We start from the raw sequence: 21,256 nt of genomic DNA on the forward strand, positions 1-21,256 counted from the left end.
GCACACCAGGGAGGCCCCTGTTAATTAAATGAGACCAGTGTTTTAAAAAATTGCTTGAGTATGTATGTATAACAGGCTGTTCTTAAAACATACCTTTGAATTCCTTTTTGCTAGTATGTGAAGTTTTCAAATACTCTGTTTAGAACAGTGTTCACATCTCAGCTGTGCAACATTCCTTACTTGGAAGGAAATTGTTTCAATTTTTTTTCTTCCTCTACCTTGAAACATATAGCTACCATGTCTCGAAGCTTAAAATTGATTTTGGTAATATGTACTCACTAAGTGAGAGTCAGGTTTCACCCTAATAATTCCCACCTTCTTTGTTCATGCATTAACAAGGGGGAAGTTGCAGTGTTTACCTTATTTTCCTGATTAATGATTATTAATTAAAAGAAAGACAAATATGATGTAGCTGTATATGAGTTAATCTTATTACATAAAGCTTTGTTAAGATTTTGCATTGGAAGAACTCACCTTCCTGTCTTTTTTTATCCATTTATGCTTATACAGTAGTTTTTTTTGAATGATGTATCTTTTCTAGTCAAGCTGCCAGATGTTTTTGGCAAAAATTTTTGCTAGGTCCCTGTTTTCTTTTAATACTTATTTTAAGTATTTTGTGGCACAAATGTTTGAGTGCATTGTAGACCATGCTATGAATCAAGAGTTTTAGTTTTTCTGCTTTTTTTGGTATGTTCTTGTCTTTCCTTTGAGTTTATTCTCATGGGTTCTACATGTTGTATAGGTAGTATCTGAAAAACTGCCAGCCAGAAGATATATAGTCATTGTCTGAACCGAATCCACTGTTTTAGGAAAATGTTATGGAAACATGATGCAACAAGGTTTAAGAACATGGATTCTAAAACCCTACCACTGATGGATTTTAGCTCCACCATTCAACCAGTCTTGTGGTCTAACAAATTCTTTAATCATTTTGTGCTTCCATTTTCTCTTCTATAAATGGGACAATAATTAACCCTATCTTCTAGAGAGTTAGTTAAGCTTGAGTTTCTGCATGGAAACTTCTAAAAACTATTCCTGGTACACAGTCAATGCTAGTAAGTAAGGAGATAGCCTAAGCAACTTGTTTGTTTACAAATACTGCAGGCAACTATGGATTTATCCACTTAATCTCTGTGACAAAGATTATATAATTTCATCAGATAACTATTTTAGATAAACAAATGTTTTGCATATTAGGGATTTCCCTGAGTTAATACAGTATTACTATTTGTTGGATTGTTGTCTTAACTTTGTTATGTTTGGTTATGAGGAACAGAATATTTTAGACCCTGTGACTTGTTTCTGAAAGGATGTGTATCCACTTTATGAATCTCGCCCTTGCTTTTTAGATACTTGGCATATCGGAATTTTATGATTGACACATACCGCCTAAACCCCCAAGAATATTTAACCAGCACAGCTTGTCGGAGAAACTTGACTGGAGATGTATGTGCTGTGATGAGGTAAAATTTGTGACATCTTCTTAGATGCTACATTGCAGGTAGCTACTGATACATTTCTGTCTAATATGATTAAACTGGATTTTTTTTTTAAACTGAATTTTTAAGGGGGGGACGATTAATAAAATATTTTGTCTGATTTAGGCATTGGATTTTGTAAGTACCTGAGCATTTTCTCTTTTTAAGATTTCACAATTTCCATTTTTTATTTCATAGTCAGATAAATGACCCAGGGGTAGGGTATAGTGAATTGAAGTGGGTAGTGGATAAATTCTGTGCCTTAGTCTGCTTTTGTTAAAAAAAAAAAGGATCTCCTTGAAGTTAGTTTATAAGTTATTTTGCCATGGACCTCAGCATTTGTTCAATCAGTTCTGTAATTGAGACTAATAGATTTTATCCTAGCTTTTGAGGGTACTGTCTTGTCAATTTTATTTTTATTTTAGGGAAATTATTCCTCATATAATAAACCAGATCTGTCAGTTACTTTGTGATGATTCATAGTCTGTATACAGAGAACATACTTTGTTTTTTAATAACATAAGATGATGATTGTTGAGGAGATGGGATACAATTTCTAGATTTTAACTTAGAGCTTTTATTCTTCAGGGTTCATGCCTTTTTAGAGCAGTGGGGGCTTGTTAATTACCAAGTGGATCCAGAAAGTCGTCCCATGGCAATGGGACCTCCTCCTACTCCTCATTTCAATGTGTTAGCTGATACCCCTTCTGGACTTGTGCCTCTACATCTTCGATCACCTCAGGTGAAGTAATGCTGCCCTTTTTTTAGGTCTGGATGGTAATAGACAACCACTCAGAGCATTCATATTCAACAGTTATTGTCATGTAATATAGTGCTATTTCTTAGCTTATACTTTTTCTTTGTTTTATCTATTATAAATGCTTCTCTAACAATACAGTTGATCCTTGAACAGTGTGGGGTTATAGATGCTGACCCTGTTGACAATCCGTGCATAACTCTTGACTTCCAAAAACTTAACTATCGACATCTTTATTATTCATGGGGATTGGTATTAGGGCCTCCAATCAAATCACTTGCCCCCTGAACTCCCTCCCTTCCCTGTCCCCCAAGTACAACTGTACCAAATCCACAGATGCTCAAGTTTCTTATGGTTTGGCTCTCCATATCCATGGGTTCTTGTGGGGATTCAAGCAACTAGGTTGAATTTGTGAATGCAGAAGCCACGGACAGGCGGATAAAATTTCACATGGATACTTATATTTCAATCCCATATTGTCGAAATATCAACTTTATTACTTAGGATAACACTCTCCCATTAATACCAAGACTCTATGCCTTATTCTATTATGTTCTAGATTTCCTTTCATACTTAACTCTCATTATCACTTCTGCCATCAAAGACAAGCAGATTCTACAGAAATGTCTTCCGTTTTCTAGTATTTGTAAAGTGGACATCTGTACATACATTCATGAAAAGATTATTGTCTCAAATTGATTATATATTGCATTAAGTTGGATTAATATGACTAAGCTATAAATTGCTGGCCATTGTGAAAGGGAAGATCGTAGAAAGGGAAAATTGTCTATTCTTTCTATGAATTAAAAGAGGCAGAAAGGGCCTCCCTGGTGGCTCAGGGAATTAAGCACCGCACTATGAGACAATCCATAGTCTCTGCAGCACAAGTTCGATCTCCCAGCCAGCCAGGGAGAAACCCACATTGCGAGGCAGACCTCTCCTGTCTTGCCCGCTGCTCCTCTCAGCAGTGTATTTCAGTCAATCTGCCTTTTCTGTTCCCCACTTTCTCTGGTGGCTCCTCTAACCCCCTGCATCTCTGGCCTATACCCCAGCTCTTGTATGCATAAATAAATAAATCTTTAAAAAAAATAAAAGAGGCAGAAAAATATTTCTTTATGTGTTGAAATCTTTCTAGACGTGTAGTTTGGAGGTGTGGGTTTTGTTTTGGTTGCATCTCTACCAAGAGTGGTTTAAGTAAATATTAAGCAATTCTTTAAAACTTTCTGTCCCCTTGACTTTGTTGTGGTTAAAACAGCCACTTTTAATTTTTCTGACTGATAGGTCCCTGCTGCTCAGCAGATGTTAAATTTTCCTGAGAAGAACAAAGAAAAACCAATTGATTTACAGAACTTTGGTCTCCGTACTGATATTTATTCCAAGAAAACCTTAGCAAAGGTAAGAATTATTTTTTCTAGATATGCATGGACTACAATCTAGCAGTGTGCTAGATTTAGTCCTTCTTTTAAAAAGCACCATTTTCCACAAGAAATTTAATTTACTTTTTTAAATATAAAGAGGTGAGCTTTCTGCTTTAATATGATGGCATTGTAGAAAACAGCCAGTATTTATCTTACCTTTTATTTCCTGTGTGGTTAGAAGACATGTTTAAATATAACAATGATATGTTAGAAGCAAATAATGGGAAAAAATAGCAAGTTTCAACAGATTATTGGAATATATGTAAAAAGAACCAAATGAATATTATATGCTTTAAATATATACGTGAAATTAATTCACTGGATGAGTTTAACAGCAGAAGGCAGGTTAGTAGATACATTGAAACTGAAGCATTAAGAGGAAAAAAAATTTGGAAGAGAGAATAGAGAGATTCAATGAAAAGAACTTGTGATTATTGTTAGAGATCTAAAGAAGAACAAGAATGGTGTAGAAATGATATTTGAATATGTGATGGCTAAAAATTCTGAAATTAATAAAAATATACAAACTTAAAAATAAGAGAACACATCCAAATTTGGATACAGAAAAAAATCACAACCAGATATGATGCCTAAACTCTTTAAAACTACCTTAAAAGTAGGGCTTCCCCTGGTGGCGCAGGCGGTTGAACGCCGTGCTGTGAAGCTGTCTGTAGCCACTGCAGCACCGGTTCAATCCCGGCCGGCCAGCGAGGGTCCCACATGGCGTGGCAGACCTCTCCTGTCTTGCCCGCTGCTCCCCTCAGCAGTGTATTTCGTCAGTCTGCCTGTTCTGCTCCTCGCTCTGTCTCTGGTAAATCATCTCACCCTCCCGCACATCTGGCCTCTACCCTGGTTCTTGTATAAATAAATTAAAACAAACAAACAAACAAAAAACTACCTTAAAAGTAGCTGAAGAGAGGCTGGAAGTCGATTTGGGGAAGGACACATTAAGTTCAAAGGAAAAATAATAAAACTGATGTCTGATAGTTCAACAAAATGATAGAAACCAGAGGATAATGTAATAACATTCTAAAATTCAGGAAGAAAAATGTTGCACTGGAATTTATGTGCAGTAGGAAAAAACCTTTAAAAATTAAAAGTGCAGGGCCTCCCTGGTGGCACAAGGGGTTAAGTCTCAGCACTATCAAGCTATCAACAGCCACATCAGCACAAGTTCGATCCCCGGCCAGGGAGCTAACCCACATGGCACAGACCTCTTCTGTCTTCCCCACTACTTCCCTCAGCAGTGTATTTCAGTGGATCTGCGTGTTCTGCTCCCCACTCTGTCTCTTATGAATTCTCTTACCCCCCATACCTCTGGCTTACACCCCAGCTCAGCTCTTATATGCATAAATAAATAAAATTTAAAAAAAAATTAAAAGTGCAATGAAGACCTTTGTAGAGATCCAAAAGGTGGAGAAGTTAGCGCTAGCACATTGTAAAATGCCCATTTTAGGGCCTCCCCAGTGGTGCAGCGGTTGAGCACTGAGCTGCGAAGCTGCCCGCAGCCTCTGCAGTGCCAGTTAGATCCCCGGCCACCGGCAAGGGTCCCACATGGCACGCAGACCTCTCCTGCTGCGCCTGCTGCTCCCCTCATCAGTGTACTTCATCGTTCTGCCTGTTCTGCTCCCCACTCTGGCTCTCACCCTCCCGCACTTCTGACTGTACCCAGTGGTTGTATAAATAAGTAAATAAATCTTTAAAAAAAAGAGAGAGAAGTTGAATAACTTTAAGAAAAGAAAAAAAATACCCATTTTATTAAATATAAAGACACAGGCCTAAAGTGAAAGAATGGAAAAAGACATATACATTAACCAAGAAAATGCCAGAAAAGCTATTTTAATATTGACAAAAGTGGACAAGTTATTTTATAAGAATTAAACAGGCATTTTAAAATAGAGAAGTTAATTAATCAAGAGGCCATAATCATCCTAATCACCTAATTAGAAAGTTTCAATAAACATAAATCAAAAACTGGTGGAAAAGAGAAGTAGTAGACAGGCATAATTATAGTTGAAGATTTCGATAATTCTTTTTCAGTAATTGATAGAACAAGTAGAAAGTCAGTAAGAATATAGAAGATATAGAACACCATCAACCATCCTGACCTATTCAGTGTTTGTAGAAGACTGCAGAATAGTAGGAAGCACATTGTTTTAACATTCACTCACCAAAATATATCCAATTCTGAGCCATAAAATGAATCTCAATAAACTTTAAAGGTTTGAAATTAAACCATATATCGGGCCTCCCCAGTGGCACGGCAGTTGAGCGCTGGGTTGCAAAGCTACCTGTGGCCTCTGCGGCGCTGGTTCAATCCCCAGCTGCTCCCCAGCCACCAGAGGAGGGTCCCACATGGCGCGCAGACCTCTCCTGCTGCCTGCTGCTCCCCTCAGCAGTGTACTTCGGTCCTTCTGCCTGCTCTGCTCCCCGCTCTGGCTCTGGTGAATTCTCTCACCCTCCCGCGCTTCTTACTGTACCCAGTGCATGTATAAACAAACAAACAAACAAATAAATAAAACATGCCTCTAAAAAAAAATTTAAAAAAAATTAAACCATCTGGTTGTGATTCATACATGTAAAATAATGTGATTTGCTGAACACAAAAACCAAAACAGAGAAAATTAATGAATTCAAGAAGCAACTATTTGAAAAGATTAAATTTGATAAGCCACTAGCCAGACTGATGAAGAAAAAAAGACAAATTACTTATCAGAAATATGAGAGTTTATCACAACGCATTCTGATATATTAACAATTTGAAGGTAATATATTTCACACACTCATGAAATTGACAAGTCCCTTAAGAACAACAAAATGTAAAAGTTTTGTCATGATGAAATAGATCACCTGCACAATTTAGTAAAAATGTTGAGTCAAGTGAATTGAAAAACTATTGACACAGGAAATCTTGGATTATGAAATTTTTCTCTTCATTTATTAAGTGTAATCTCCCAAAGTAGAGTTTTCAGAAGAGACATAATATGTAAGTTATATATTTTATATTGGTAACATCTACTGAAAAAGAATAATGTCAGATACAGCATACATCCAGTTCCCTGCAAATTTATGAGGATCAGGGTCTATAAGAAGAAATATGAATAGGTAAATTTTTATGTAATGAAAACTTGGTTTTTTTATACCTCCATGCTTACAGGTATTGTAAGTTTTAAGGAATACTCCTGGAAACAATGGTTTGGAGGTTAGAGAATCACTTGGAATTTATTTCAATCACGAAATGATATAAATCAGATAATATGAATGTTGCGTTTAGTATCAAGAATCTGCCCCAGTGTTTCATATGTGGTACAGTTTGTCTTTCGTTCTTGTAGAAAGTAAATGCCTTCAAGTCATACAAAATTATTTGTATTATGTTTATAATATTATTGCTGATTCATGGTATGCATTAAAATACTTTCAGCTTCAAAAGGTATTTTTGAATATCAGAATAATAGAAATTATATTCATAAATAGCCCAGGAGTCCTTGACAGCAAGAAATCTTTGAAATAATCCAGACTTTGTATTGGACATTTAGATTTTGAAGAATTTTATTTGTTATCTAGGCACTGACTTTGGTGAGTTGCATTAAATCAGACTCCTGAATTTAGAAGCACTCCTGCTGAACTCCATATTCAGCCTTTAGGATTGAGTGAATAATTTCTGATTTTCTTTTCTTTAGAGTAAAGGTGCTAGTGCTGGGAGAGAATGGACTGAACAGGAGACCCTTCTTCTCTTGGAGGTAAGCAAATTAATGGTGCAGCCCCTCTATCTGCATATGAGTTGGGTGGTAAGTTTCTGTGACTACCATTTTAAATACACCTTTGGAATTTATACTGAAAATTTTTTTTTCTATGTCATGAGTTTTAATAAAAATTTCTAGTGTTGTGGATATAACATTAGAGTGACACACTGATCAATAGGGGAGATTAAGCCCTGTATATATGCTTTTTTTGCTCGGGTTGTTTTTTTGTTTCTTTCAAATCTATTGCCAACATTTAAATGTTGGAGTTTCGCCAAGGAGATACAGGTTTCTAACTTTTCCTTGGAAATTGGAAGATCTGGGAGTTCTGCAGTCTAATTTCCACATAGTTATTGACTGACCTTGAGTAGCAGATGTTTCCTTAAAGTAGGTCATCTCTCATATTTCAGTTTTTCTTTACTTAGCCCACTTCAGTCATTATAGACTAGGTCCCTAGTGTTGTGTGCACTCGACTATGCAAACTCCTTATTTCCCAAAAGTATTCCTGAGAAGTAACTGAAGAAATCTATCATTAGAAAAACACTATTTTGTTTATGAAAGCAGAAAAAATAATGTGTGCCATCTCTATCTTTCAGTTTTTTGAATGGTTACTTGGATTTCTTCGTGTCTTTGTAGATTCTTGCAAATACTTGTCCAGTTAGTTGAACAATTATTTTTACTTTGAAGGTAGAAGTAGAAAATACTGACTTCTATATTTATCACTTGTTTCTGAAGAAGGACCAGTTGTCTTTGTTATAGAACAGTATTTTGAGTAAAATAGACTATTTGACACTACTAAGTATTTGTGGAGAGAATGTGTCTATGAGAGCTGAATAAGATCCAAATAAGGAAGTTTATTAATCTGTTAGGACTGCTTTTACCTGCAAGGAACAGAATGTCTGATTAGCAGTAGATTAAAAGGACATTGGTTTATTTTTAACTAGATTTTTTCAAATTGTAAATTACAAGATTCTTTCCATTGTTCATTTATATCATCTGATTCCTAGCTTTTGTTTTTCTTCCACCTCCTTAGGTCTCCACATTCTTTCTCTTTGCATGTTTTTTTATGATCAGAGGAAGACTGGTTAGTTTCTAGGCTTTATAATTCCATTAAACACAGGAATAGAGGGCCTCCCCTAGTGGCACAGCGGTTGAGCACTGGGCTGCGAAGCTGCCCGCAGCCTCTGCAGTGCCCGTTCAATCCCCGGCCACTGGCGAGGGTCACATATGGCACGACAGACCTCTCCTGTCTCGCCCGCCGCTCCCCTCAGCAGTGTATTTCGTCAGTCTGCCTGTTCTGTTCCCCATTCAGTCTCTGGTGAATTCTCTCACCCTCCCGCGCTTCTGACTATACCCAGTGCTTGTATAAATAAATAAATAAATCTTTAAAAAAAAAAAACAAAAACACAGGAATAGAGTTGGAAAATGACCTGTGGGGTCTTTTCCTCTTGAAAGGAAAAGCTTTCACAGAAGCCACTTACCAACCTTTCCCTCTTCATTGATCAGTCTTATAACCACATTGTAAGAAAACAAACACCTGGTTTTCTAATTTCAGTAGTGGAGTCAGCCTGGAAGAAGCTGATGATTTTTGTTAGTAACTTACAACGGCATCTATCTGTAACCGAACTATCAGAACAGTGTATTTATGGAGAAAGAGAGCTCTCTTTCACTGGAGTAAAATGGTACCTTAAGTTTTTTCAGTTTATTAACTATTTCCTTTTCTTTTTACACCCTCTTCGACTTTTCCTTGTTCTCTCTTCTCTCTTACTGTCTCTTTATCCCCCCCCTTAAAGTGAAAATCATTTCTTCTCTTGATTTGCCACCATTTTAATTCTCTTCTGCTGATTCAGTATCAGTAATATGCAGAGAGCTTTTCTGAACCACTTTTTACTTATTTCAGAAGTATTTTGTCTAGTCATAGCTGCCACAGATAGTAATTTAAATATTTTTAATACTTGGAATATAATACTGTCTTTTAACTACTGTTTTGGAATCTTTGGGCTATGGGGAGAAATTTAGTTGTGGAACACCAGCTAGAACAACAGCATGACTCAGTTCTTTTTCTTGCTGGACATTGGTACTCAGAAATTTCTCCTTTTTTCCATTTAAGATAAGTGGATAATAAATACAGAGTTAGGTCAAAATGACCCAACCACTGTTGACCCTCAACACATCCTAGAAAACCATAGTTCCTTTACACAATAGTGCATTTTGTCTCCTGCAGGTGGAACCTGTGTGGTCAGTTTTTCTTTTAAACATACAGTTGAATCAACAGGTGTTTCCTACGCTTAAACAAAGAGAAGTAAAAGGCTTCCCAACATCCTTGTTTCCCAATAACACTTTGTATTTATATAGTTTATTTATCAGTAATTAATAGCTTAAGCCCTTGGTATCAGATGAAATATTCTTAATGACTTTATAACCAAAAAGTCAGTTTCTCTCAAATTAATATATAAATCTGACTCATCAGGGCTTATTTTTCCTTCCCAAAATCACTCCCATTTTATTAGATAAGTGTATCACACAGTCAACATCTCAAATATTTTGTATTTTTCTTCAGATCACCCAACTTTCATTTTTAAAAGACTTAAATTGACATGTTCTCTTATTAAAGTACAATTTTGCAAATAGCCAAAGTGGAATCTAAACATTGTATGAATGCATGCAGTTTGAAAAAGATCTTTGATTGGTATGCATGAAGGGTAATAGCATTTAAGAAAAATGTTGCATACAGTGAAGATCATGAAGGCTTGTTTGAGTAAGATTTCATTTGTGAAATGTGTGAGGAATTTGAAATGTTTGACCTGAAAATATGTCATCAGTTTAAGAAGCCAAAAAACGCTAACTCAGTCCTTATAGCAGTTTCACATTTCATTGTAAGTATCAGGATACCAGAATGAAAGTAGAAAAATGATAGTATGCTATTGTATAGTAATTAGTGGAATTTTTATTTTTTATCTTATTTATTTTCTTACATGTTAAAATGATAGGTTTATTAGAAGGAGAAAGAAAAAGAGAGGCACATGCGTAGTTACAGGTGGGCAGGAGAGCTGCTAGCTTAAAATGAATTTTTTTTTTTAAGATTTATTTTATTTATGCATACAAGAGCTGGGGTACAGGCCAGAGATGCAGGGGAGTGAGAGGATTCACCAGAGACAGAGTGGGGAGCCGAACACAGACAGACTGACTAAAATACAATGCTGAAGGGAGCAGCGTGTGAGACAGGAGAGGTCTGCTTCGCAATGTGGGTTTTTCCCTGGCTGGCCAGGGATCGAACTCATGCTGCAGAGGCTGCAGATTCCTTCATAGTGTAGTGCTTAACCCTTTGCGCCACCAGGGAGGCCCTAAAGTGACTTCTAAAGGAAAATTTCACAATTTCTTTTTAAAAAGATTTCTTTCTTAATTTTTGTGCAGAAGAACTAAGGTATAGGCCAAATGTGTGCAGGGTGAGAGGATCCACCAGAGACAGAGTAGGGAGCAGAACAGGCAGATCTAATGAAATACATTGCTAAGGGGAACAACAGGTGAGACAAGAGAGGTCTGTTCCGTATGTGGACCAGCTTCCTGCCCAGGGATTGAACTCAGGCCATAGAGGTGAAAGTGCTAAGACTTAACCCCTGGGCCACCAGGGAAGCCCTCACAATTTCTTATTAAATCCACAAGTGATTAGAGTATTCTTCCTGTTCATTTTTAATTGTCTGTATGCTTGAAATTGACAAAATTTGAATTTGTGAGCTTGATTCTCCCTTGTTTACTTTAGTCTTTCTCAGTCTTGCTTTGCATTGTACTTATTTTTCCTTAGATAATTATTGAACCTGAAATTTTATACATTCAAATAAAAAGGGTTATTAATGTGTGTATATCACTAAATGAGTTTTTCACGTATTTTATATTGGCTAAATTATAAAAGCAAGAGAAGATACTAAGTAAACAACACCAAAGATTTTCTGACACTCTGGCCTCACTTGACATACCATCCTTTGATATACAACCCAGGAAATACTTTCTTCTGTTTAAATTTGAATTATACTTTAAATGTCTTCCAGTTAAAAAAAATAATTTTTCATTTTGAGGAAAACTTTCTTTTATAGGATATTTTACTTTTGGGGCCATGTTGAAAATCAGCTTACTTTCTGGTTTAGTCCAATTTTCTGTGATAAAACTGAGCAAATTTATTTAGATAATGTGTTTCAGACACTGTGGTAGATACTGCAGAGTGAGAGGACTAGGCTATAGTTTCTGTATTTAAGGAATTCATAGTCTAGTGAGTGACAGAAATAGATTAAATTATAAAATGAATTCATTGTCCTCATCTTCAAGATTGAAAGTACACAGGGAGCATAAGACACGTACAGAGGAATGGATGTTCAAATAGGCCGGATGGAATAAGATATAACCGACCACTTCCTGGGCATCTGATTGTCATAGCACATGATATTTCTAATGCAAAACAAACTATGTAGGCATATCAACTCTGGAACAGAGTTGTAGGGTAGAAGAATAGAGAGTAGGGTCGAAGAAGTAACAGAGCTCCAATCATATTTGACCTTAATTCTATAAGAATGATGAGCAGTGATGGGCCTCCCCGGTGGCGCAGCGGTTGAGCGCTGGGTTGGGAAGCTGCCCGCGGCCTCTGCGGCGCCGGTTCGATCCCCGGCTGCTCCCCGGCCACCAGAGGAGGGTCCCACATGGCGCGCAGACCTCTCCTGCCGCCCGCTGCTCCCCTCAGCAGTGTACTTCGGTCCTTCTGCCTGCTCTGCTCCCCGCTCTGGCTCTGGTGAATTCTCTCACCCTCCCGCGCTTCTGACTGTACCCAGTGCTTGTATGCATGTATGTATAAATCAATCAATCAATCAAAATAAATAAATAAATAAATCTAAAAAAAAGAAAGAATGATGAGCAGTGAAATAGTTGTAGGCAGCAAAGAGTGTTTTTTTGTGGAAAAATAACTTCATTCTGACAATAGGAAGAGGGTTGAATTTAAGAATGAGAAAAACAAGTAATTCCTTGAGTCTAGGTAAGTAATGATGAAGATCTGGGATATGGCAGAAGGAATGAAGGTGTTTATACTGAATGAAGGTCTACATCTAATTTTTCTTTATATGTTGCTTCTGCTTCATTTTTCCAACCATTATGTGACCATGTCTATTTTGAAAACATCTCTTCAATCTGCCTCTCTTACGTAATGCTGTCATCATTGCTCAGGCTTACGTACCACCATTTGTCTTAGACTTTTCTCATTGTTGACTCTTCCTTGAAATATATATGTCAAATAGTTCCTTAACTTTATCCTAGGAAAAAATACTTCCTGAACTAATTTTTCTCTGTCAAGGTAAATGGGTGGAGGCGGGGGGGATACTTAATAACAAGTTTGTTTGAAAAGGTTATTATAAAGTATTTCTTGAAAATCTCTACCTATAATTACAAATTTTTGTTAGCCACAGTTAATTGTTTGGTCCCAAAGGTCCTAGAGAGATAGGTAGATTTTTGTTGTTGTTGCAGTCCAGGTCTTTTTTGTTTCTCTAAGTGATTCATTCTAAAACTACCTGAGGCCTCTAGCTATCCAGAGGAAACCCCTAATTAGTCTCATTTTTCAAGTCTGTGGTGTAAGACCATTAGTTGACTTGGGTTTTGAAAGAGTCCTTCACTTCTCCAGCAAGTTCTTTACTTTCTTTTGAAAAACCTGGAACAGCAGTTGGGGCCCTGGGTTAAGAATTCACTGAGACAAGTAAAACATGAAAAGAACCACTGTTATGATAAGCTCACATTGTAAATCAGCAAATCATGCTAGAGCACAGTTTTTAAGCCACGTTGCTACTGATATTTAGGCCAGGTAGGTTTTTTTGTTGTTGTGTGGGCTCGTGTGTAGTAGAATGTTTGACATCATCTGTAGCCTTAACCTACTAGATGCCAATATTATCTCTCCAGTTATATCAACCAGAAATGTCTCCAAACATTGCCAGATGGCCCCCAGAAGACATGGTTGAGAATCTTTGCTCTAGAGTGAACTATGTGAAAGTAACAACTTTGGTGCTTACAGACCGAGATTCTTTTTATTCAACTTCTTAACTTTCATAGCAACATATATTTCTGTGCCTTTTTTATTTTTCCATACCATTCTATCCCCCTCTCCCTTGGAGAGAACATTTACTCCTTCTATTTGGAGTATTTTAGCATATTAAAATTACGTATTTTGAAACTGTATTTATATACTTTATAAATAATAATATTGTTAATTTTTTTAATTTCTAACAAAAAGCTTAGAGTTTGAATAGGATTGCTTTGACTCTGCAGTTGATCTTGAAGAAAATAGATAAAAATTGATAAATTGAGATTTATAATGAAAATGGTATATCTTTTCACTTATTTAGATTTAATTTTCCTCATGTCTTTCTTTTTCCAGCAAATTGATCTTTATTATATTTATTCTTAGTTTTTCATCTTTGTGGTATTTTGCATGCTTTTTTCCAATTAAAATTTTTTCTTTGCTTTATATATAGGTAGATAGTTCAATTTTTCTATTACCATTCTGTCCCTTGATCTTTCTAAACTTTTTAGTTTTAGTACCTAAGACTTCCTTAGAATTCTATATGTGAACAATCATGTTTATTAGCAGAAGACAGTTGTAAAACTTTTTTTTAATTTATTTATGCATAGAAGAACTGGGGTGTAGGCCAGAGGTGAGAGGGGTGAGAGGATTCACCAGAAACAGTGGGAACCAGAACAGGCAGAACAACTGAAATACACTGCTAAGGGGAGTGGCAGGCAAGATAGGAGAGGTCTGCTATACCATGTGGGTTAGCTCCCTGACCAGGGATTGAACTCATGCCTCAGTGACTGGTGATAGCTTAATGGTGCTGAGACTTTAACCCCTTGCACCACCAGGGTGGCCCCAGCATTATTTTCTTGATAACAATTTGACTTAGAATCACTGTCCCTATATTTGATTTTTCCCACCTGTTTAATCCATCCACTTGACAAAATACTGAGAGTTGACTTATTCTTTCTGGATTTACTACTTTTAAAGTGAGAAAAAGTTACTGTTTTCATGGACTTTTTTCTTCTTTCTCTTGAAAATACCTGTATCATAGGTCATTCTCTTTCCTTTGCCTTTGCTGCCTTTTTTCCTTAGTTTTGCCTCTTAGTGCACTTGACTCATAACTATTTTTAGGAGACTTAGTACCAAGCATAATGGTTTGTTCCAGTTCCAAGTTTCTTCCCTTTCCTTTTCCATAACCTATGATTCCATACAAGCCTTTTCTAAATTCTGGTATAGCCACATCTTTCTCAGAGATACTAGTTTTGATGTTTGTGTTCTTGTCTTTTATCTGACTTCTGTTTTCTTTCTTTCTGCTTTTCAATTCTACTGCTATCTCCCCTATTATTCTTCTGGGAAAGGGAAGATACCACAGCACTAGGATCTTCTGGACCTGAAGTGAAAACAGTGGAGTCACTGCAGGAACATGTTGTAGGTCTTTTCTGAATTCCTTGAAGAAATTGGATATACTCTTCCTTTGGCCTCTTAGAAAGATACGCACTTTGGGGAGCTGGTTCTGTTTACAGGGCTACTGAATTTCCCATGTCTCTTCTATTTTCTCTCTCATTTTTTCCCTGATCGTTTATGTTCTGCTTCATTTTCTGTTTCCAAAGTCAGAGAGATTCTGAAACTTCTGCAGCACTTGGGTCTGCCCCCAATTGATAGAGGGAAAACAATCAAATCTACTTATTTTCTTACATACACGATAACCATTTTATTATTTTTTTAAATCATCTAACAGTCACAGACTTCTGATGTTGTTATATAGTATTACCTAGTATCTTGATATTAAAGCTCCTGTTTTTTTCTACTTTAGGCCCTGGAGATGTACAAAGATGATTGGAACAAAGTGTCAGAACATGTTGGAAGTCGTACCCAAGACGAATGCATCCTCCACTTCTTGAGGCTTCCCATTGAGGACCCATATCTTGAGAATTCAGATGCTTCCCTTGGACCCCTGGCTTACCAACCTGTCCCCTTCAGTCAGTCAGGAAACCCAGTCATGAGCACTGTTGCTTTTTTGGCATCTGTTGTAGACCCTCGTGTGGCATCTGCTGCAGCAAAAGCAGCTCTGGGTATGGTCATCTTCCTAGCACAATTTCAGATAAGGCTTAATACTTTCCTTCATGTTAATATTATCTCATATTTAAGTGTTGTCAGCTGTTACATTCATTTCAGATATATAACAAATCAGATATACTTCTTAAAGTTGCAATTTATATTTAATAACTTTATGTGCTACCTTTAAATATTGTTATATTTAAGAGTATTACAATATTTTAAGCTAGGGCACTTAAAATGTAATACTTTAATACCTAAGAACCTTTATTAAGAATTGAAGGGACAAAACACTTTTTTAATGCTGTATTTTGGCATTCATTTAGACTGGTCTAACTGGCAAAGGGAGTCCTTTTACTTTCTTAAAAATTAGAATTTTCGGGCCTCCCCTGGTGGTGCAGTGGTTGAGTGCTGGGCTGCAAAGCTGCCTGCAGCCTCTGCAGAGCCAGTTCGATCCCCGGCCGCCGGCGAGGGTCCCACATGGTGCGACAGACCTCTCCTGTCTCACCTGCTGCTCCCCTCAGCAGTGTACCTTGGTCCTTCTGCCTGTTCCCTGTTTTGCTCCCCACTCTGGCTCTGGTGAATTCTCTCACCCTCCCGCGCTTCTGACTGTACCCAGTGCTTGTGCAAATAAATAAATAAATCTTTAAAAAAAAAAAGAATTAGAATTTTCTTAAGCCATAGAACTTTTTATTGACTGGTTTTTAATCCTTCCTGTCTTCTTGATTTCGGTGTGACCAGCTAAGTTATATAAAATTTGAACAAAATTTTGATTGTCCCTGATAGAAATGTATGTAGTAATCCTTTTTATTTATATAAGCAAGAAGCTGTGTTGTATAAGATAAAATACAGCAACACAGAATTTCAATATTTTTTCATTTGGCCCTTGATATTTTGTTGGGATAACGTAGGACCCAGGTCCCAAACGCATCGCTGTCCACAAGACACTAGTACTAGGTTGGATTTCCTGGTGGTTTACACTGAAACAAGTACTTGTGTAAAACCAGTTCCCTATACCATTTTTATTTGTGAACAGAGGAGTTTTCACGGGTCCGTGAGGAGGTGCCACTGGAATTGGTTGAAGCTCATGTCAAAAAAGTACAAGAAGCAGCACGAGCCTCTGGGAAAGTGGATCCCACATATGGTCTGGAGAGTAGCTGCATTGCAGGCACAGGACCTGATGAACCAGAGAAACTTGGTGAGTCACTGCTGCATCTAAGGACAGAGCGAATAGATGTTTGTATTTTTAGTAAGTATGACCTAGCTAAAGTAACTGGATTTTCTGGCACTTTAGAGTACAATGATCAGTTATAGACCTGTCTTTTAAGATTAGTATATAATTTTTTTTTTACTCTTTTATTTTTTTTTAAATAATAAATTTTATTTTTATATTCCCCATACAATTGCAACCCCCCCATTCTGACCCCAATCCCTCCCCTCCTGCCCCCCAACCCCCAAAAAGTGTCTCTGGTTCATAGTTTTTTGTTGATTTTGATTTTCACTTTCTTATAGTTATTCATTTTCCTGGTCCCTTATTTAAGTTTTCTGGATTCCTGCTATGAGTGAGACCATCCAGTGTTTTTCTTTTTCTTTCTGGCTTATTTCGCTGAGCATGATCCCTTCCAGCACCATCCATGTTGCTGCAAATTGCATGTGTTTATCTTTTTTGAATGCTGAGTAACAACAAAGAAAATAATCCAGTCAAAAAATGGGCAGAAGAGCTAAAAAGAAACTTCTCTGAAGAGGAAATGCAAATGGCCAACAGGCATATGAAAAAATGTTCAACATCACTTGTAATCAGGGAAATGCAAATCAAAACTACCATGAGATACCATCTTACACCAGTGAGAATGGCACATATTAAAAAAACTAGCAACAACAAATGTTGGCGAGGGTGTGGAGAAAAAGGAACTCTCCTGCACTGCTGGTGGGAGTGTAAACTGGTCCAACCACTATGGAGAGCTGTGTGGAGATTTCTTGACCTACTAAACATAGAGCTTCCATATGATCCAGCAATTCCACTCCTAGGTATTTACCCAAAGGACACAGAAACATCAATTCCAAAGAACACCTGCACCCCTCTGTTTATAGCAGCACTGTTTACAATAGCTAAGCTTTGGAAACAGCCCAAATGCCCAAAAATAGATGACTGGATCAAGAAGATATGGTACATATACACCATGGAATATTTTTTCTTATTTTTTTATGATAGCCAGAATATAAAAATTGTTTTATGATATCACAGTTACGAAATATTTGAAGCCTGCTTTTAGATCTAGGGTTTTAGCAGATAGATATGAGAATATGGAAAGGGCTTTTGTAGTTATTTTAATATAAATCTTGGTGAGTAGATGTAAATTCATTGTTGCTTTTGGTTATTTTTTAATTGAGAATAAAAATCATATAATATGAAACTCTCAATTTTAACCTTTAAAGGTATATAACCCTGTGACAGTCTAGTACATACATAGTGCTATGCATGTACTATCACTTAATTTCAGTACATTTCCACCATCCCAAAAGAAAATCCCATACCAGTTAAACAATGGCTCCCTATTTATTTCTCTCCTCAGCCTTGGTAAGTAGTAACCTGTTTTCTTTCTCTGGATTTTCCTGTTCTGAACATTTCTAAAATTTGAATCACACAATATGTAGATTTTTGCATTTGACTCCTTTCACTGAGCTTCATGTTTTTAAAATTCACCCATGTTGTAGTATGAAGTAGTGCTTTATCCCTTTCTTTGCTGAATAGTATTCCTTTGAGTGGATATACCACATTTTACTTATCCGTTCTTCAGCCAGGGAGCTGGCTCATATATGGCACAGCAGACCTCTTCTGTCTCACCGGCTGCTTCCCTTACTGTATTTCAGTAGATCTACCTGTTCTGTTCCCCACCCTGTCTCTGGTGAATCCTCTCACACCTCTGGCCTACACCCCAGTTCTTGTATGCAAAAATAAATAAATCTAAAACAAACAAAAACCCACAAGTCTTTATCTAGATTAATAAAGAACAGAAAATGGACCAACTAATTGCTAAATTTAGTCATTTAGTACCATTACTACCAACCTTACAGAAATGAGGAGGAATATAGAAAAATTAAACAAACAAACCAAAAAAAACCAGCTTTTACTGTGTGGAAGTTCCTCACTAAAAATAAACCTACCACATGATCCATTGATCCTAGTCTTAGGAAATCTACCCAAAGGACAAAAAACTAATTCAAAAAGAAACTTGCACTCCTATATTTAATGCAGCACTATTTACAATAGCTAAGATATGGAAACAACTTAAATGCCCCAAAATGTATCACCAAGATGATGTGGTGTATATACACAATGGGATACTGCTCAGATCAAAAAAGATAAACTCAGGCCATTTGCAGCAACATGGATGGAGCTGGAGGGATTATACTAGGTGAAATAAATCAGAAGGAAAAAGAGAAATACTGGATGGTTTCCATTAGGGAACTGAACAAAGGGTCAGGAAAAAGACAAAACTAGCACGCTAACCATAGACCTGTGGCATACAGGAAGAGTGGCTGTAGCTGATTGTTCTGTAACTGAGATTAAGTGCTATGAAACAGAGCGCAATTCAGTGTGATTCAGTGTACTAGACTATATCACTTAACATTCTTGGATGTGAAGTCAGACTTAAGCTAGACTTTTTTTTTTCCCTTCCTTTTAATTTACAGGATAAGTATGACTATGTTTGTTTTGCTATCGTGTTATTTCGTTGTGTTCAAGGTTCTTGGTTGCTGGTGAACACAGCAGACCGAAATCCCTGCCTCATGAACTTTACTTTTGAAGCAAAAGATGGACAGAAATATAATATGTAAAGTTTTAAAATATATAAGTTAAATTTTAAAATGTAGAGAGAGTATGTTGGCTAATCAGTGGTAAGGCAGAAAACAGGTTGAAGGGGTTGGATAACAGTCAAGTGTGGGGAATTGCAGTTTTTAATGTATAGAGAATGTCTCACCAAGAAAGTGATATTTGAGCAAAGTTGTAAATTAGACAAGGGAACAGCAGTATACAAGACTGACAGTGTACAAGCTGACATGGCTGATGAACATCATGGGGGATCCCAGACAGGTAGTTGACGGCTGGGTAGAGGAGGTATTGTGAGATGGTGAGGCCCCTTGTAAATTTTTAATGTTTAAGTCGGGTGGAGCCAGTGGAGGGGTTTGAGCAGAAGAGTGTTAGAGTGATCTATAATTTTAAAGTTTCATTTTAACTCTTAGGTTGAGAATAGACACCCCAGCTAGGAGTTGTTAAGTTGATTTATATTTCAAATAGTTTAAGTTATATATTTGATTATTGGAGAGAGATATACATATATATTGCTATATCACAAAAGTTTTTATTTAAAAACTTTATTAGGGCCTCCCCTGGTGGCGCAGCGGTTGAGTGCTGGGCTGCGAAGCTGCCCGCAGCCTCTGCAACGCCGGTTCAATCCCGGCTGCTGGCAAGGGTCCCACATGGCATGCAGACCTCTGCTGCTGCGCCTGCTGCTCCCCTCAGCAGTGTATTTCGTCAGTCTGCCTGTTCTGTTCCCCGCTCTGGCTCTGGTGAATTCTTTCGCCCTCCCGCACTTCTGACTGTACGCAGTGCTCGTATAGTGCTCGTATGTATGTATGTATGTATGTATGTATGTAAGAATAAATAAACAAACAAACAAACAAACAAATAGGACCTTCCTAGTGGCACAAGGGGTTTAAGTCTCAGCATTATGAAGCTGTCAGCAGCCACTGCAGCAGCAGCCATTGCAGCAGATCCCCAGCCAGGGAGCTAACCCACATGGCACAGCAGACCTCTTCTGTCTCGCCCACTGCTCCCTTACCCACTGCTCCCCTCTGCAGTGTATTTCAGTACATCTGCCTGTTCTGCTTCCCACTCTGTCTCTGATAAATCCTCTCACTCCCTGCATCTCTGGCCTGCTCCCCAGCTCTTGTATGCATAAACAAATCTTTTTTAAAAAATGATAGAGTCCCTGGGTCTAGCCAACTTATTTTTCTAGTATTATTTATTGTCATTGAACACTGGCTATGAGCCAGACAGTTGTTAGCACTTTATATAAAGTAATTCGCATAATCATTTGTACTAAACTTATGCAAAGGATACTATTATTTCTTTTTGTACGTAAGCGTATGGAGACCCTGTCAGCCAAATAGTTTGTATAAGGTCACTTGAGCTAATATAGTAAGTTGTAGGGACAGAATTCAAACCTGGTCAGATTAGATCCACAATCTACCCTGTTTTTCTGGCAGGGACTAACAGATTTATTTCTTGGATCAAAACAAGAATATCAGCTATTTTTACTTAGCCTACAATAAACATAAGAATGGAATTTATATTTTTTAAATGTTATGGAAGATAATCAAAAGATGAATATTTTGTGACATGTAAAAATTATAGGACACCCAAATTTCAGTTTCTGTAAAGTTTTTTGGAATACTTACATTCATTTTCAGGCTTTTTTCATGACTGATTTTGTGCCTTTGTGGCAATGATGTTGAGAAGTTAGAACTATGACTACCTGGCAACTATCATGTTGGTATTTTCCTCTGACTGATTTGACTTCCTCTTTTATAACTATGTTACCTGATCATAGGATGTTGTTCCTTTCTGTCTTTGGCAAATGACCCACTAATTTATGTTGTTTAAGTTGGAGGTTCAGTTTTTATTCATTGTAATATCTTAATTTAACTCGCAGACTTGGGTCAGGTGGCAGATATGGATTGTCAGCCTTCTAGTTTATCAACACCAA

General features: G+C 37.2%; 1 protein-coding gene across 1 annotated transcript in view; it reads left to right on the forward strand.

The window, feature by feature from the left end:
• SMARCC1 (SWI/SNF related BAF chromatin remodeling complex subunit C1) overlaps positions 1-21,256 on the forward strand; it is a gene marked incomplete at both ends in the record, with an annotated part of 181,317 nt that overhangs the window by 112,294 nt on the left and 47,767 nt on the right. Inside the window, 6 exons of the mRNA XM_084247855.1 lie at positions 1,350-1,463; positions 2,067-2,220; positions 3,517-3,630; positions 7,334-7,393; positions 15,247-15,505; positions 16,525-16,686. Of these exons, the coding sequence (XP_084103981.1) occupies positions 1,350-1,463; positions 2,067-2,220; positions 3,517-3,630; positions 7,334-7,393; positions 15,247-15,505; positions 16,525-16,686 (863 nt within the window). The remainder of the gene's footprint in view (positions 1-1,349; positions 1,464-2,066; positions 2,221-3,516; positions 3,631-7,333; positions 7,394-15,246; positions 15,506-16,524; positions 16,687-21,256) is intronic.

Source organism: Talpa europaea, assembly GCF_964194135.1.
Source record: "Talpa europaea genome assembly, chromosome: 11".
Classification (NCBI taxonomy): domain Eukaryota; kingdom Metazoa; phylum Chordata; class Mammalia; order Eulipotyphla; family Talpidae; genus Talpa; species Talpa europaea.